At 31.9% G+C, this 19722-nt stretch overlaps 2 protein-coding genes across 2 annotated transcripts; both read left to right on the top strand.

The window, feature by feature from the left end:
• Window positions 1-8085: 8085 nt before the first annotated feature.
• Window positions 8086-8656, top strand: LOC125595209 (protein NIM1-INTERACTING 2-like). The gene has a single exon (XM_048771102.1). It carries the CDS (start codon window positions 8236-8238, stop codon window positions 8587-8589), a length of 354 nt encoding a protein of 117 aa, XP_048627059.1. The 5' UTR covers window positions 8086-8235; the 3' UTR covers window positions 8590-8656.
• Window positions 8657-10966: 2310 nt separating this feature from the next.
• LOC125595208 lies at window positions 10967-12031 on the top strand. The gene is made up of 2 exons (XM_048771101.1): window positions 10967-11107; window positions 11174-12031. The coding sequence occupies exon 2, from the start codon at window positions 11292-11294 to the stop codon at window positions 11754-11756; it is 465 nt and encodes a 154-aa protein (XP_048627058.1). The 5' UTR covers window positions 10967-11107; window positions 11174-11291; the 3' UTR covers window positions 11757-12031.
• The last annotated feature ends 7691 nt before the right edge of the window (window positions 12032-19722 follow it).

Raw genomic sequence — 19722 nt, forward strand, 5'->3', positions numbered from 1 at the left:
CTGGACAGTACTGACTACTAACTAATACTCAATTACACTAATCAGTTGGGAGGTTAAACAAATGAATTAGAAATAGTTTACTTTTCTTAATGGAGGTTAAATAAATGAATTAGAGATACTGTGGTATACACGGCACTGTGGCTGTGGCTCTGTGAAGTAGACAAATATTAGTAAATATTAAGTACAGTTGAAAAATATGTTGGGTTAGTAGTGACTACTAACTAATACACACATCACACCAATAGAGCCTAGTTTACCTTTCTTGATGGAGGCAAAGGAGGCCGACTTCGAACGTGGGATTGTCACATCCCCTCATCTGCTAGTTGCTAAGTTGCTATCATCATGACTTTTCACTCCGATTCACAAGTCTTTTATTCCCATTTTTACTTTGAAATTAAATTAATGAGAATAGTTCACAAATCAACAAATGTTTTCAATTCATACGAGTCCTCATAAAGTCAATGATTGAGGAAATTGAAGGATTTACAAGCCCAAAAGGATTTTTATTCGTAATACGAAATCTCAACTACTAGTTAGTACCCTACTACTCTTACATACTCTTGCATGAAACAAATGTATAGCTTCGCCATACCTATAATTTGAATGTAGAATATTCAAGTCATGTATCCGATATTTAGTTACACACCATTCGATAAGTATATATATCGAATGCATATGTTTTCAGGATATCCTATAAATCTGAAATAGGTTTTATTGGTAGATGATGGACCAACCCGTACCAATTGCGTCGGCCTTCAGCCTGGTCCTTCATTAAAAAAAAGAAGAGAATTGAAATTAAAGAGAATATGTCATGTTCTTTCGTTTTCATAAAATATAATGTCTTAAGCACCCGTGATTTCTAGCTTTGTTTCTTTTTTTTTTTTTGGTAAAATGTTAAAATATTATACCAAGCTTTTCAAATTTTTTACAGAAGGTACAGAGAGAAACTAGTAGAAACCTAAACAGAACATCTAACAACAACAATGACCTAAACAAGAAGAACAGAAAACCAAGTTCTGAGCCGAGCTCCAGCGAAACAGTGAAGGACCCGAGGAGAAGCAAGAGCGGAATGGGGACGTAGTTGCCACGAGCAAACTGGAGAGAAAGGCGACCTCAAACCTTGAAACACACAGCGCCTACAGCTTCCAAGCCACCCACACATCAAAACCACTGCAAAGGAATCGCAATCTCGGACCCGCAAGCTTATCCAACATCACCTAACCGGCAGCACGAGAAGGAATCCGCAGCCGACGATGCCGTCGTTCGGAGAGGTTAGCTGAAGATTGCTGCCTCCAACCCACCTAACCGAGACCGTTTACACACCCCTTTAACCCAAAGCCCATATAGAGCAATGGGACCGGAAGGGCACACCTCCTCCGGAATAGACAATGTCGGACAAGGAATTAGGCCGATAGCCCAACTGAAACCAAGCTTCGAACAGAGAAACCGATTCGCTCCCACTTCAGTCACTGCCACTGCAAAATGAAAACACAAGAGAGATAGAGCCCGCAGCGAGGAGTGCCACACCGACGAACCCACTCCGACTTCGAGGAGTAGCGACTAATCTCACGCGCCAAGACGAACTCGACACAGCAAGAGAGCGCAACACCAACACGCACCGCCACAAGATCCTGCTACAAGGCAAGCCAGAACCAACCCTGAACAAGACCATACGCGCTTCCTCTGTAGACCCCAGAGGAACACGAAGAGGAGCAGAAGAAACCCAAGATCCATGGACCACAGGATCCAACCCTAACAGAGCAACCGTCACGGAGGAGACGAACCCTAAGAAGATTGTTCGAAGACTCACGCACCGCCAGACTCGAAGAAACCCAGCCGAGAAGAAGAAAATCTCTCTGTCAGAGATTTCTAGGCGAGCCCGAGAAACTGAGACGACGAGGAAGAAGCCGTCCTCTAACCTCATCACAACGCCATACACAGCTCAGATCTGCCATTGAAACCGCCGGATCTGGAACCAGAGAGGATCCCGGCTGAGCTAAGCCTCCGCCGAGAAAGAAGGATAGGAGAGAGGAGAGGAGAACACAGAGATAGACGGGAGAAGCAGAGCAGAAGAGGGAAGAGAGGAGAGGCTCCGGCGACCGCCTAAAGGGACACGGCGGTCACCGGGAAACAACGAAAACCCTAGGCGGCTGAACTTTTTGTAGAGAGAAGGGAGAGGATAAGAGATTCTGTATATTAATACTTTCATTAGCCTCTAGCTTTGTTTCTTCTATATGTGATCTTCACAGCCTTTTCTCTTATCGTTGGCGAGTGGCGTCTGCCACATTCGTCCAGACTCTAGACTCCCTTCTTTATTTACAAGACCGCCAGTAAAACAAAATAAGACTATTTAATTTGTGACGACAACTAAAACAAAAATAAAGGAATGTGAGAAGTAAAATAAAGTTAATACTGAACGCATGCCTGAATGCATGTGACTGCTTACCCTACGTGAAAACAATACAATTGCAGAAAGATAATTTTTTTTTGTTTTTGTTTTTTCATTTCCAAATTAATATACAATGGCCCATGCTAATAATTACTAATCACTACAATGGCCCAAACTTTCCATCGTTTTTTTAAAGAAATGGTTTATTTCTATGGATAGTTGCAAAAGAAAAAAAAAACGATGGACTGTACAAGAAAAATGTTCATACAAAGTATTTTGCTAAGGCATAAAAGATTTATTTTCTAAACAAAACGTAAGTATGAGAGCAAAACGTGATAAGTGTTTAGAAACCTCGGCTGATAGCCGGAACTCGTGGTCTGGTGGTAAAGGAACCTCGGCTGAGGTGCCCGCCATCACGAGTTCGAGCTCCGGTCACATCGGATTTAACATGGTTTCCGTTTGGCCTGTAGAATTTTCTTTGCCAGTTCCAGTTGGATACGATGGGATAGTCGGACTAAGTGAGAGCTCCGAATATCTGGATTATCAAAAAAAAAAACGTGATAAGTGGACACGTCAGACAAGTAGTGACGGAGCGAGGAAACAGCTTAGCCGCCTACTGTGGTCCCCAGTATCACTTTCGGGTTCGCTACAATTGATTCTTCAACGTTTACAGATATTTATACTCCCAATAGAGAGCCCAAATCCAATGTATTGTTAACTAAAAGCCTAGGCCAACTGTTATAACTTATAAGTAGAAAACATGGCAGGTCTTTTTTTTTGTTGAGAGATGCGAGGTCTTTGTTTAATATTTTCTTTTTCCACGATTATTAGGTTTTGATTTTGTTTTTGTTTTCGTTAAAAACCTTAAAATTTTATTGTATTATCAGGTACTTTGAAGTCTTTGTTTATTTTCTATATCGTTTTGTTAGTAATCGGGGAGTGTCTTCTAGAATCACGTATTAGTAGACCTAAAATAGTATAGATATCTACATTTTAATTATTAACAAAACTCATTGTTTTTAGTAAATCAGTAACATGTTTCAAAAATCAAAACACCAATATCAACTAAAACAAAATTACCACTGGACGTAATGAACTAATGTTTTAAGCATAAACTAGATTTCCACCCGCACAAGCGGGTATATATTTTCACATTTATATATATAGATATTTATTTTAAATCATTATTATATATTTTTAATGTTACTCACATATTTAAATGTTTGTATAGTTATGCCAAATATAATAATTTTATAGTTTTCATGCTGTAAATTAAAATCATCACATATATATATTACTTATTATATATTTGTGTTATTGAATTTGCGTTTGATTACTAAACTAAATTTTTTAATGCATGAAACAACATATATGAAAAAAAATTTGTATTTAATTTATTATAATCATGACCGTAATTCAAATAGCTAGATTTTTTTTAGTAAATTTTTAATGTTTATTAATTTTATATAATAAATTACTGTATATTAAAAATTTTAAGATAAGTTAAATTTTTATACATGTATTATATAGTTTACTAATATTAACCCGTTCTACCAACATATTATATTTTTAGCATAAATATTTTATATTAATGAAAATAAAATATGTTAACTTATCAGTTTAAAATAATTTTATTATATTTTGTTCAATATAACGTTTTTATTTTAAAATGATAGATATTATTATAAAATTGATAAAATAGGATATAATTTTATTCTTTTAGTAACATTTCATTACTAATTACAAAATTAGTTGAAAATATTTATATACAATTTATGACAATTAAGATCTTATTATAATTTTTTTCAAGAGATTTGTTAGAATTTTAATTTTTTTTTTTAAAAAAATAAAAGATATAAAATATATTATGATTAAAGTAGTTAAAAATATTATATATATTAGCATTAGTGATATACATTTAATAAAAATAAAAATATCACTCATCAAAATCATGATTTTTATTCGCTTCACTCATCAAAATCATGATTTTTATTTTATTAGAAAACAAATTTGAAAAATTTAAAATAGAAATAAATATTTATTTCTAAAAAATATTTAAAAATTATTAGTAAATGTATTTTTGAAATTAATTAATTTCATTTTATTTAAATTTTCGTTTATAAACCAAAACTATATTCAATTTTAATTTCTTATTATATTTTATGATAATCTAAATTAAATCTAACTAACTTTCGAAAGTAAATTTAAAAAGAATCTAAGAAGATTTTAAAAAGATTTTGTTAGAACATTTTAAATATATTTATTTGTATTTCAAATAAAAAGATAAAGATATTAAAAGATATAATAATGAACTTATGTAAAATATGATATTTTCTAAGAATGGTCCAAACTAAAAAAAATCACACATGAAAAGAAATCATGACTTCTGTTTTAATATATTAGATGTTAGTTTTACCGTGCATCAATTTTAAAATTTGATATAAGGGTTTTTAGTAATTAAACCCCTCAACTAAAGATGAATCGTAAAAAAAATCCTCAACTAAAAATCCTGTGAAATAAACCTTCAACTTTAGTTCCGTTAACATATGTTACCCTCCGTCTAAAAAACCGTGATGGAGGGTGACATATGTTAACGGTTTATAAGTTGAGGGTTTATTTCATTGGATTTTTAGTTGAGGATTTTTTTTACGATTCATCTTTAGTTGAGGGGTTTTATCACTAAAAGTCATTAAATGTTATTAAATTATTTATTATCATTTATACATTGTTTTAGGATTTATAAGCCTTTAAAACTAATTTATAAATTTTAATACATTAATATATTATAAAATTAATTTAGGAAAATAGGAAAGTATGAGCCGGATAACAAAAATCATGAAAATAAAAAAAAATGCGTCATACTCTAAATAGAAAGATTAACTGCATGGATGAATTATCTCGACACTACTTAAGACTTAATATAACTTAGAAACTATAAATTATTTCATATTTGACAATGACGATATAAACACACAAATTTATAAATTTAGTGGTAAAACCCTAAATTAATTTTATAATAGATTAATGTATTAAAAATATAAATTAGTTTTAAAGGCTTACAAATTAATCTAAAACAATGTATAAATGATAATAAATAACTTAAAACCCCTTTAATGACCTTTAGTGATAATACCCCTCAACTAAAGATGAATCGTAAAAAAAACCCTCAACTAAAAATCCAATGAAATAAACCCTCAACTTATAAACCGTTAACATATGTCACTCTCCGTCACGGTTTTTTAGACGGAGGGTAACACATGTTAACGGAACTAAAGTTGAGGGTTTATTTCACATGATTTTTAGTTGAGGTTTTTTTTTACGATTTATCTTTAATTGAGGGGTTTAATTACTAAAAATCCTTGATATAAATAAAAATTTACGTTATATTTAGGCTAATTACAGCATTTCTAATCCAATCTATAATATTATTTACAGGTAACTCACTCCAATTCATTTTTTAATCTATATATATTTTAAAAAAATAAGAACATTATTCTATTTCTACACTATATCAAAACTATTGTTATTATAAAAATACATTGAAACAAACTCCAGATATATTATAATATTTTCTATCTTCGAGAAAATAGCAACAAACATTAGAAATAGACCATGAAAAAATTAATTTTAAAAGTTCAAAGTTTAAATTTTTTTTGACTAACAAAAACTATTCTATTATTCAAATTTGAAGGTGGTTTTCGTAAATAAACCATAATAGAACAACTAATAAATTAAAATTCTCTATAAAAAGATATTGCCGTTCAAGCTAAAGAGTCTGAAATTTGATTTTGCGCTCATGGAATATGAGTAATCCCGAAATACGGGAAACATATCCGTAAAGTTTATATCCTCTCCAATTCTCCAATTTTGTTGTAAAACTTGGCCAAGCGTGTGGCTCCTTAATCATGTCGATCAAATCCTTGCAGTCCGTTCCAAAACGCTGACATGTCCAATATTGCAGCATACTCTCCATCGTCCATCTTAGTGCTTCTACTTCTGAGTGCAGAGGAGACTTTCGTCGAATATAATTTCATATCCCCATAAGTTGAACCTTCTCCAAGTTGTCCATCCAAGCCCATATACACCCGCTAAACTGTGATGCAGATGTCCATGATCCGTCTATCATGCATATATTATCCAAGCTTAAGACTTGAGGTTCGTCACTACTATGGTCTTGTGGAGTTGATGGCACCATCTCGGTTACATTCAACCAGGTTTGATATTCATTCTCTGCATAGCAAACTAGCTCTAAAGGATTTCGGTCTATTTCCCATAATTTTATTTATCATTTCTGACTTTTCAAATGTACCAGATTATCGAGAGATAAAGATCACTATCTAAAACTGGCTCAATAATGATGTTTTTCTTCTAGAAGAGAATCTATATTATCATATATCCTCGAGACAAGAAATATATTTGAATTCGTTGGCGTTGAAGATAAGGTCCAAACTTGTAGAGATGATGGGCATTTAAAAATTGCATGAGTAACAAATTGTTCTGATTCTCTACATCTTATATAGTAGTTATCGCATCTTATGTTACGTCTTATTAAGGTTTTCGTTACTATCACATGATCCGTTATCAATTGGTATATTAATTTAAATTATTTTTAATTAAAGGAAAACTAAAACAAAATTCAACAGTTTTATTAGATGTGTGATAAGTAAATCATTATTAGTTGCTCATTTAAATATACCAGTGTTCTAAAACGCGTTAAGCGTTCATTACGCATTAGATGATTGTATAGCACCTAGCCGTATAGGCGGACGCCTATACGGGGTGTATACGGATATATATTTTTACACGAAATATAAGTATATGATTAATATATATAACTATATAATATAACATATATAAATAGTTTTTAAATTATAAAAATTAAAGCCATTTTAAATGTATAAAGATGATAAATTTAAAATAATTTGCAACAATTATACTAATATCTATAATCATATAAATACATAAAATAAATAAAAGTAATATAAATAATAACATTAATAAAAATTATTATATTATAGTTTATTTTTCTGAATATTAGTGCTTAAAATCTGTCTAGGCGTCCGCGTAGACCGTATAATGTCCGTCTAAACGCTATTATTTACTCGAATTATATAAATCCGTATAAAATACTGTATAACATAAAAATAGTATGGTTGGCTACTGTATTTTGATTCCGTTTAAACGGACGCCTAGGCCGTGGGTTTAGAACACTGAAATATACTAAGAGACCAATATCAATTACTAGTGCTTATTTATTTATTTATTTATTTTTTTTTATTTTTGGCACAAAATTACTAGTGCTTATATTATTCTGAAAACCATTGCAATCACGGTGTTTGTTTTGAAACGACAAGTCGAATAAAAAAGCTGTAAATAAATAGTCGCAGGAGTACTTTTTTCCACGTTAACATGATAACAATTCATAAGGTCTTGGTCTTCCTTTTTTCCTTTGTATGTTGTCTCAACGTTCTTGGTCTTTTTTTTTTGTCAACCGTTCTTGGTCTTTCTTAAACAAAAAAAACTATAGACTATTTATAAATAATAAGTCGATACCAAAAATTGCACATGACTTCCTTTATTCTATAAAGCCCCACTTAAACGACAACGTCATGCAGCTAATCCTTTAACGTCGCAATGATGATGTCATCATCGATCCCTATCGTCCATTTCTTCATCTTGAGGTCGACGATATCGACCGTTCAAAGTCTCACACCGACGGCCTATAAAGAAGAGTATCAATGATAATTCTCCCAAAAAGAAAATAAGCTTATTAAGACTTTCACGTCTAAAAGTCTCGTTTCTTGTGATTTAATCAAAAAAAAAAAGTATCGTTTCTTGTGATAAACATGAGCTCGGAGAAGAAACAAGAACGCCGCGAAGAAGATAACGGTGATGGAAACAAAGGGTTATCGTCAAGTAAAATTGTACGTACGGTAACGGAGGAAGAGGTGGATGAGTTTTTCAAGATACTACGTAGAGTACACGTGGCGACACGGACGGGTGCGAAAGTTAACGTCGGTGTCGATGAACGAGGGTTACCGACTAAGAAGAGGAAACGGAGTCAGAGCCTTGGTTTGGTAAACTCATTGCATAGTAACGGCGTTAGAGATGGAGAACTCGATGGAATAACTCAGGTCGGGTTAAGAAATTCGGGTTTGGATCTGAACTGTAAACCGGAACCTGAAACCGTTAGTTTGTAATCCTTCTGCCGAGTTTACATCTTTCTTCCTATAATTAATTTCCAATATACCTAAATAATTTTTAACATTTTATAATAGAATAATGTCTCCTAATCAAACCAATACAACAATATTAGTTTGTAGTATAGTATATTTACGATTTACGAAGCTTCGTATTAGCTCTTGTTCATGAGCAGTAAATGCTCTGCCAATAGAAGTCTTTGTTTTAATAAAGACAATAAAAGAAGAGAAGTCTCTGTTGGTATGAAAAATGTTACATTGTGGTCCATTCACGCGCTATTAATTAGAATTTTTAACTCTCCGAAACGCTTTATGACTTTGGAATTTCATTCCAAAATACTTTCCACTTGTGACAACCTTTTTACTTGCTGAATGACATTTATGTCTTCAGCTAATAGAAAAAGAAAAAAAAAATCAAACCGGATCCGAGTCTTCCAATTTACTTTCCGTACCAAACCCTCCTTTTACCAATTTCCAAACCCTAGTTTCTAATTCAAAATTCACAGCATCTCTCAAACCACCCCACCCCTCTTACGGTGATTCCTAAGAACCCTAGATTCTAGCAAATCGTTCTTTACACTTTCTCCTTGCAGTTTCTCCTCTAAAACACCGACTGGTCTGAATCATCAACAAGAAACAAACCCTTCTCTTTCTGAATTCTAATTACCAAATTGATAAAAAATAATCAAAGCTTCTTCGATTCTCCTCTCCTCTGTTACTCACAGAGTTGCTTTGCTTTAGAGAGTTGATGAGTTCGGGATTCAAAGTGGGTGAGCTCGGGATCCACCGTGGATGAGCTCGAGATAGCTGCGGTGTTGTTTAAGAGAGTGGATGAGCTCGAGATTCGCTATGGATGAGTTCATGATTTTCTGTGTGTGAGTTCGGGATCCGCCATGGGTGAACTCGGGATAGCTGTGGTGGAGTTTCAGAGAGTGGATGAGTTTCAAGGTTGTTATCTCTGATTTCCTTTGTCCATGAATCTTTGTCTACACAACCTTAACGACAGCTGTGGCGGCGAAGCTGTTTTCTCCTTCGTTGTCTTGTCAATGGATGACTTCAAGAGATGTAGTAATCAAAGGGTGGAGACGGGCATGTGTGACGAAACGAAACAGAGTCTCCCCTGTCACCGCCATGGTTGTGGAGCCTCTTAATACTGCCATTCAGATTCATCAATGGTGGGAACACAACCCTAGTTCATTACTGATAATGGCAGAGAGCGGGAGACTGGTAGTGGTTACTCGTTGGCTAGCTACTACACATATCAGTGGGTTTGTTTGTTATTTCAGTTCCAGACTTTGGTCTCTAGTTAAAAGCTCCGTTAAATCAAAGGTTTGAACTTTGGTCTCTTTCTCTAGCTTCACTATCAAGCTCTCAAAACCAATATTTGGATTTTTTTTTCAGATAGTGAGGTAGACCTTTGTTTTTAGCGAAGGAAAAGGAGTAAGGAGCTAATGAAAGTTGCTGGAGAAGTTCTCTATTTTTTCACAAGGAAGAACTTCAACATCACTGATCGTGAAGAAACAATCATGTAAGCTCATTCAGAAGAAATTTTCAATTTTTTATGTAGGTTTTAGTTTAGTAGGCTATGTTCACACATTTTTTTGCAAAACCTTGTCCACAATATATTTTATACACCTTGTCCACAATAATTTGAAGAGATGTTTAACTAAGCCATGTTTACACATTTTTTCACAAAACCTTGTCCACAATACATTTTATACATCTTGTCCACAATATCTTGAGATGTTTCACTTTATCGACAGCTTAATGAAGATAAAGAGATGACTTAACTTATGTACATTTCCACACATTCGATTATAAAATCTTGTCCACAACTTTTAGTTTTCTGTCCATGTATTCTCTATATTTTATGTCCATGTCCACACGACAAAATCTTGTCCACAACTTTCAATTTTTAATATCGGCTTTCAGATTAAAAGCACAACTTCGACATCAAACGGACAAGAATAAAGAACTTATATCTATAAATCTAACCAACTTAATGCCTTCCAAAAGAAACAAATACAAAACCGAACCGAGAAACAAAACACAATCGCAACTCTCATTAAGGGCATTTTTGTCCAAAATTTTGTTTGGACCAAAGAAAAGTGTTCCTAATGTGCAATGTGTCTCTCGGTGAAAGACAAATTCAGAATGTGGCCCAAGGTGTAAACAACTCTATTAATTATGTGGTCTATTATACACTGTTTATATTATTGACGAAATGGATTAGTGAATTGATATGTAACAAAGCGTTTATTAGTATTTCTTTGACTTCATACTAATTCAAGTTTCTTTATTTTCCACAAGATAATGGGCCTTATGAAAAAATTGGCCTAGTAGACATGCCTAGTAATAAATCCAGTATATCAGGATCCATAAAATTAGTTAGTGGATATGTCCTTTAACTTAGGTAATTTAATTCTGACAAATCATGTAAGGTGAAACGTGTGTTAATTGGGTTATTATAGGTCTTCTCTGTAGGTGTTTAAACCCGATCAACAGTTTGATGGGCGGGTGCAGAGAATCGCGCTCATGGGTGGATCTTTTCGTATCTTCTCTCTTCGTCTCCCAGTATAAAACCTTGTGTTTCCCTTCTTCCGATTCTACACACAGACATCTCACGCTAATTTCGATATTGCCACTGATTTCTAAATCAACGTACCAACTAAACCGGAAATAAACCGTAACCGGTTAAAGCTATGAGCGATTTATTAGCTGAGACACTAACACGGAGTGACTCGGTTGCTAAGAAGCGAGTCAGACACGAGTTGGACGAGCTAGTTCTCGACTCGCCTGGCGTGAAGCGGTTCAGAGACGATTTATTCGATGACTCGGGTCATGACTCAGAGATTCAAGATCTTGACTCGTTGATGAAAAGCTTCGAGGATGAGTTGTCGTCGACCACGACGGAGCAAGGCTCGGGCGACACTCTGGCGGATCTTGGTTACCTTTTTGAAGCTTCCGACGACGAGCTAGGTTTGCCTCCGCCACCATCCCCACCGTCGACGCTTCTTCCTCCGTCGTCTGAAGAAACGGAGAAGACGGCGACGGAGTTGGTACGCGCGTTGTCGGAAGTCGACGTAGCATGTTACGAATATTCCGATGTTTGTTTAGATTCCGGTGACATGTTTTCATGGCGGCCGGAAACTTTACCGGCGGAGTAAACAATAATCCCGAGTGTTTTTGTAAAGCGAAACGGTGGCGTTTGTGGAAAGCGTGTGGCCATATATAGGATCTCTATGTAAAGATTTTTAGGACTAGAGAGATCAAATGGTTAGTGTAGTAAATTGCTTTAGATTAGTTTATAAGAATCCATTTTACTTTGTTCCAGGATCTGTTCTGTTGATCTTGAATCATCTTCTTCCTTTGTTTGTGTTAAAATTAAAGTATTGTCAAGAATTTAAGCCCATATATTTATTAGCATATGAGATTGAGATCAGTTTTTTTTTTTTAATTCATAATTCTCTCTTTTAAATATATATATGTAATTGTGAAGTAGTTAATGGATATATATATTGAACCATAAGAACTAAGAAGGATTCTCATCAATATATAATCGTTATTATGTAGGATATTGCATCTTCGATTGAGACGGGTTGATTCTTCTAGAAGATATCGTTTTAGTCGGTGTGGCTAGGTATGTGTTTGAAGAAGGAAGAATGTAAAGATTTTGCAGAGATGGAACGCTGTGAGATACGGTATACCAAGGAGAGCGTCTGAGAAAGTAGATTTTAAGATTTTGAAATTTGAATTAATGAGTTTTTGTGGGTCTTAGTTTTAATTTCCGTTAGGCCCATATTGAAAACCCATCTAATATGCCGGACCGTTGAGAGTGAAGTTAAATCGCACGGCTGAGAGTCGTGAAAAGGTGATTCGGTTTTGGTGTTTGAATATATAATATCCGTTAGGAGCCGGTTGCAAACGAAGACATACTTCTCGTTTCGTCTCTTTCTATCTCTTCTTACAAACTGGTGAGATTCTTAGATTAGTATGCTTTTTTCGATTTCTCTAATCTCTAGATCGTGAATTTGCTCTTGTTCGTTCTCATCTTGTTTAGAGTTCGCGTTAAACTAATGCGATCGTGCTATCTTGTTTTGCAATTTTGTGAGTTAGGTTGAACGATTACTTTAATTTAAAGGTTGATGCGAATATATATATTGGTGAATCAATATTCAAAGAGAGATTTTCGGTGGTTTGAGTTCTAAGTTTGTTCTTCTAGTTGTTTGCAACCGTAAAAGTAATAATGTCTCTCACTTTAGCCTCTCTATATTTTTTGTTTCTGTTCTTCAGTGTGTTTGTGTGGAAAAGCCATATCAACTGAAGATAAGTTTGAATCTGTGAGCCGAACAGCTGAAGCAACAAAACAGATAAGCTCTCTTTACTTCCTCTTTTTTTTTTGTTTTCTTGATTGAACAACAAAATTCGCCTTTTAATAAGATTTTCAAAGGTTTTTATCCAATCTAAGAGATGAGCTTTTTTTTTGCTTAGGGTTTTAACAAAACAGAGAAGCTTTGTTTTTGTTTTTCATCAAACCCCAAAAAGGAGCATAGGCAGACACTAATCTAATAGTGTGCTGACAGATTCTTATTTGGAAACATTGTCTGGTTTTCTGAAGCCTAGACCCATAGAAATGTTTGAATAATGGCCCCAACAACTATTGGTTGGTGGTAGTGCATGTCTAATAGATGGAAAGTGTCCGGCTGATGGTTTGTCCGGTTGGTGGTAATGCATGTCTAAAACATGGGGACATTGTCCAGTTGATGCTAGTGAGAAAGAGACTGTGATGGTACCCACGGCTTACATTAACAACAACAACGGCTTAAGAAAAGTCTTTAGACAGAGACTGTGATGGTACCCACGGGTTGATACTATGTAATGTTGGATGGATGGATCAAATGTCCTGTGGCTTTCAAAATAGTCTTTAGACAAAAAGACTATGAAACGTTGGATGCCCAACAAGTCAACAACTTACCAAAAGAAAGTCTTTAGACACAAAAAGAGTATGAATATTGGATGGATTAAACGACAAACAATACATCATAAAGACTATGAATGTTTGGATGGATAAAACAACAAAAACAAAGACTATGAGTTACCCACGGCTTATAGAGGCTTTAAACAAAGGATCTTGACTTCTATGAATAGTCTTTAGACAATATCTACCCACGGCTTATGAAAAGTTTTTAGACATAGACGTACTTGTTTGTGAAAAGTCTTTAGACAAAAGACTGAGTTGAAAGCAGCTTATAAAGAGTCTCTAGAAAATTTATACCCACGGGTTATGAATTTTTTTTAGACAGAGAGTTTGAGTTGATTGTTACACACGGATTGTGAGAAGTCTTTAGAACTCTTGAGTTAAAAACAGCTTTACAAAGAGTCTTGAGACAATACTACTACTACCCACGGTATTACAGAAGGGTTTTAGACAAAGACTGAACTAAACTTAGGACAATACTACTATTACCCACGGTTTATAAAAGGTCTTTAAGATAGAAACTCTGAACCCTTTTGATTACTAAGTTTATTGGATGTGAAAACGACTTAACGGTGGATGAAAAAAACGACCACTGGTTTAAAGAGGTCTTAGGAAAACCTATTTTACTTGCTGGAAGGAAAAAAACTACCTGCGGCTTTAAAAAGTCTTAAACAAAGACTATGTTTGTTTGAGTTGTTGTACGGTGAACACGACCAACAACTTAAAAAAGAGACTTTGAACCAGAAACCATATCTTTACAGTAACCACAAGGCTTCAAAGAATGACCAATGGCTGAAAAGAGTTTAAGACAAATAAATATGAAACAAAAACAGACTCCGTAATTCACCATAAGCCTCGACAAAAAGTAATTTAACAAAGACTACATGTCAGTGTTTAGCTTGTTGGATGGAAAACGGCCAACGGCAGCTTGGGGACATTGTCACAAGAAGTGCATGTCTAAGCTAGGATGGAAATTATGACATACTTTACTCACCCACGGCTAACAACAAACGGCTTAATAAAAGTCTTTTGACAAAGACTATGATTGTACCCACGGCTTGCTATAAAGTCTTCAGACAAAGACTATGAAACGTCGGTTGAATGGATCAAATGTCCCGTGACTTGCAAAATTCTTTAGACAAAAAAACAAGGAAACGTTAGATGGATCAAGCGACCCACGAGTTACAAAAAAAAAAAAATCTTTAGACACACAAAGACTATAAATGTTTGGATGGATAAACGAAAAACGGTACACCATAAGTCTTTATACGGAGGCTATGAGTTACCCAGGGCTTATGAAGGCTTTAGATACCCACGGCTTATAGAAAGTTTTTTAAACAAAGACTTTGAGTTTCTTGGTACACACTTCTTCTGAAAAAAATTTCTTGAAAACTTCTGATGAAGAGTCTTTAGCCAATATCTACCACGGCTTATGAAGAGTCTTAGACAATAGAACTACTACCCACAGACTTATGAAGTGTTTTTAGACAATAATACTTCCAACGGCTTATGAAAAGTCTTTAGAAAAGACTGAATCTTGACAATTCTACCACCTACGGCTTTATAAAGGGTTCTTAGAAAAAGACTCAACGGCTTAAAACATAGACTATGAACCAAAACTCGCTGGACAGAGACGGAACAAATGCTGAAAAGAGTTAATACGAATCAAAAACAGATTCCTTACTTCACCACAACCCTTGACAAAGTATTTAGACACAAACTATATGTCGGTGTTTAGCTTGTTGGATGGAAAACAACCAACGGCTTAAACCAAGTCCTAAAACAGAGTGTATGAACCACACATTGAGTTGGGTTTTTGACTTGTTGGTTGGGAAAACTCACCAATGACTTAAGACAGAGACCATGAACCAAGTCTTAAGGCTTATAAAAGGTTCTCAGGTACATAAACCTAAGAGGCTAAGACTATGAACGGAATAGAAAGAGTATGAAATTGAAAACAGATATCATAAAGTCTTTAAAAATATTTAACTAGTTGAATAGAAATTAACGTTCAAAGACATAAAGAAAGTCTTAAGAAAAAAGACTATGAATATAACGTATCGCTCACTTTCCACTCGCAACGTGAAGTAAAAGACTAATGAACTCTGTTTTTCTCAGGTATGCATGTGCTTCAGAAGGTGCTCATTTCAAGTGTAGCAGATTTCTTTGTAATTATACTTTCTGAATTTCTCAGGTATGTATGTGTTTTCAAAATTGTTTGTAGTTTAGTTGAAGAAAATCACATGATGTAAGTGAAGTCTAGTTTCAATTGTTTAGGTATGTGCTTGCTTGTTCATTATCTCGTGGACGCCAAGGCTTTGTTCAGGTATATGATTTTATTGACTCTTTCTCTTGTGAAAATTTACAAAGTAGTTAAGTGATATATACGTAAGCTAAAGAAACTGGAAATGTTTTTTCTAAAGTTGACTTCTTGACATTTCGTTCATTGGTCTAGCATCCGTGAGATTCTAGAAATTGATTGCTAGCATTACTTCATATTGTCAGAATACAATATCAACTGTATTCATTCGTTAATTTATTTGACATATTGTCAGTATACAATATCAATTTTCATTTTATTTTGAAATAAACAATTTTATGAATAATTTGATATTAAAAAAACATAATTAAGATGATGATTTGTCATAATATAATTGGTGGTTAAAATCATGTGTTAGATTTCTATATTTATAATTTTTGAAAGTATTGGATTTTAAAATAATTAATATTTTTATTACTTATTTTATGTTAAATTCGAATATCATTATAGATAATAAGTTAATTTATATAAATAATGTTTTTACTTTTGTTAATTTACCATATTTGATACTTATTTATATTTTTTGAAATAAATATTTGTTTTGGAAATTTTGATATTTTGGAAATTGTAAATTAAGATGATGACTTGTCTTAATACGATTGGAGGTTTTAAATCCTACGTGGACGCCCTCAATGGTATAGCCTTAACTTTTATATAGTATAGATTTGCTTTTTCTCCGTGACTGTGAAATTTTTATGTTTAGATTATGTATTGCACTCTAATTTTTTCTTATTAGTTTGTTCATTATCTATTTTTAATAGTTAAATAAATATATAATTTATAAATTAAATAATAGAAAATGGTAAAAACAATAAAATAACAAAATTAATGTTATTTTTAGTTGTGAGTAAATTAAATATGTAAAATATATTTTTATTATTTTATTTATTTCTTTATTCATCTTCAATTTTAGTGAACGATAAAATATATTATCAAATTTCATACGATAATAGTTAGTGCGAAAAGAATTAGATAATTCACAATTAGAAAATACTTGACCAAATTGTAATAATCTAAAAGAAGAAGAATCTAAAATGTAAAATAAAATACATGTATGACACGTGTTGAAAAAAACCCCTGCAACTTGTAAGAAGAAGGAAAAAAACCAACTTTATATATATAGATAGATTGTTGGCGTTATGTAAATTTTTACAAATTACCTTAAATCTCTATAATATTATTTGAGAAGTTAATTTCTTATGTGTCACGCTCATGTTAACTCTCACGATGGTTAATTACACAAATACCTTTAATGAATTAAAAATATTATATTTAAATATTATTATTGAAATTTTTATTTAATTCCTTTTTAAAATTTTCCAAATAACATATATGATAAAAAGAAACATTTATAAAGTTTAAAAAACAAATTTAAAAACAAAATATGTGTATATAAAATATGATTTCATTAAAAAGGAAACTTCACAAGGTAGAAAAATTCCATTTAAAAAATATTTTAAATAACATAAATATACTTTTGAAGTAATAAAATATTTATTTATATCTATATTTTCTTATATAAAAATATGTATTTGCATATAATGTGATTTCATAAAACAACATTCACACACATAATCTCGATATTAGAAAAATAAATATTATTTCTTTTAGAACATCATTTTAAACAATACAAAAAATAAATTTTCAAAGTAATAGAAATAGTTATTACTTATCTATCTATTTTTTTAGATGATTACATAAAATAATTAAGAAACATAAACTTTTTTGATGAAAAAAAAAAAAAAAAAAAAAAAAAGTTTATGTTTAATTGACTGAAAAAAAAAGTTTATGTTTAAGAAACATAAACTGATATATGTTTAATTGACTAAAAATAGTTTATAATTAGTATTACTGAAATGTTTTATTTATTTTTCATATATTTAGTTAACTATAATATCTTTCAATAACAGGAAAATGTTTTTTATAAATTATATTTTACTTATATAATATGATTTTTAAAATACAATCACATTTTTTTTTAACTGCTTATTTTTTAAGAGATATTAAAAAATAAAAATAATTAGCAATAAACATCTTTTGATCAAATAATTATAAAATATTTTAAAATAACATAACATTATATACTTTAGCGAGGTAAATATATTATATTTTATCATTATTAAAATTATTATTGTTCATAATATTAAATTTGCTTTAAATTTTATGTTTTTATGTTTTTAAAACTTAATATGACTATAATTAAAATACCAATTCAAATCTAAATTCTTTTAGGATTATTCAAAATAAATTTCAGTTTACCATGTAATAAATCTAAGGCATGAAATTATTTAGAATTTTAAAATATTTTAATTATTGTAAATATTGATATGTGTTCATGAGTTTCCAAAAATGTATTAGTTACTTATGTATGTAACTTCATATTGATCATCGCTTTATTTTCTGATATTTTTGTTTTAAAAATAATATAATTTGATAAATATTATGAAACTACATGCACTTTTAAACGATATATAAAATTAATTTCATTTTATTTAATTATAATAAAAATAATTATATTTCAGTTTGAATTTGAAAAACTATATATGTAACTCAATATACTCATACATGAGTGACTCGACTAATCCAACTTATATTAAAATCATAGACTTAACTACAATAAGAATATATAATTATATAATAATAATTTATTTTATAAATGACTCAAAATATATTAACAAATGGAAATAAAATATTAACAAACTGTTATAATTTAGTTCTTTTGTTAATTTATATATATGCATGAGACTGTAGAATATTATCGTTATATTAATTTACATAATTTGGAATCAGACACTTTAGTTATTTTATATTTCATTCTAAGCACAATATATATTTTAAGTTACCAACGTAATGCAAATAAGAAAATTAATTATATTTTTAATATATTTAAAATGAAAAATAAGTTAAATTTAGAGAAATAGATTCAATCTAATAATATACTCAAATGATAACAAAATTGGTTGTAAAAATAATAATAAAACCGACTAGATATAACATATTTAAAATCATATGTCTAATTAAATTAAAGTATCATAATATTACTAATATAAATTATGCATATAAATATAAATTCATTTAAAATTAAAACAAATAACTGTAAATTATTATAGTATATTTATTTTATAAATATTTTTACTCATGCATAAGCACGGAAAAATGACATACATCATCACATGACACTCCATCTGTGGCTTCGGTTAATAAGATGAATATTCAACTTGTTACAAAAAAAAAAGATGAATATTCAACTAACTCAATGCTATTTGTGTTTCAAAAAAAGATTAATGCTATTTGTCGACACACACAGTTCACTGCATATTATCCGAGACTTGCATTGCGTGCAGGAAGCATTGTCGTAATATTCTTGGAGACATTAAAAATGCGGTGGGTGCGGTCACAGTTGCGGTTTCGGGAAACGTTGTTGCGGTAGCGTTTGCACGTTCTTTTCAACCGGTTATTTCATTTTTTATCCCCGGTTTTGTGAAACCATCTAGAAACAAGGCAGATATATTATTAGATGCTTCTACAATGATCATAGGTAACATAACAAAACAAGTTGGTTATGTGTATCTTCTCTGCTCAACCTAAGTTAGAGAATCAGATTCCAAAAGCTTAATATATAATTTTATCATAAATCTCTATTGTCCTGACCATAAACATATCTTAAAACATTGTTGCTCTTTCCTCCTATGTCGGAAAAGGTTTGTTTTGTTTTGTCTGTTTTTGTTAGATTTTTTTTTTTTTTTGTGTTTGTGTGTTTTAGTTTGATGTTCGAGGTGAAAGCAAGAGGCATCTTGAATTGTGCATGTTATGAAAGCGGATAACCTTGATGTGA

Source organism: Brassica napus, unplaced genomic scaffold, assembly GCF_020379485.1.
Source record: "Brassica napus cultivar Da-Ae unplaced genomic scaffold, Da-Ae ScsIHWf_1006;HRSCAF=1412, whole genome shotgun sequence".
Classification (NCBI taxonomy): Eukaryota; Viridiplantae; Streptophyta; class Magnoliopsida; order Brassicales; family Brassicaceae; genus Brassica; species Brassica napus.

Coding starts and splice junctions, on each gene's coding strand:
- LOC125595209 (XM_048771102.1), top strand. CDS start 8,236: ATGAGCTCGGAGAAGAAACAAGAACGCCGCGAAGAAGATAACGGTGAT.
- LOC125595208 (XM_048771101.1), top strand. CDS start 11,292: ATGAGCGATTTATTAGCTGAGACACTAACACGGAGTGACTCGGTTGCT.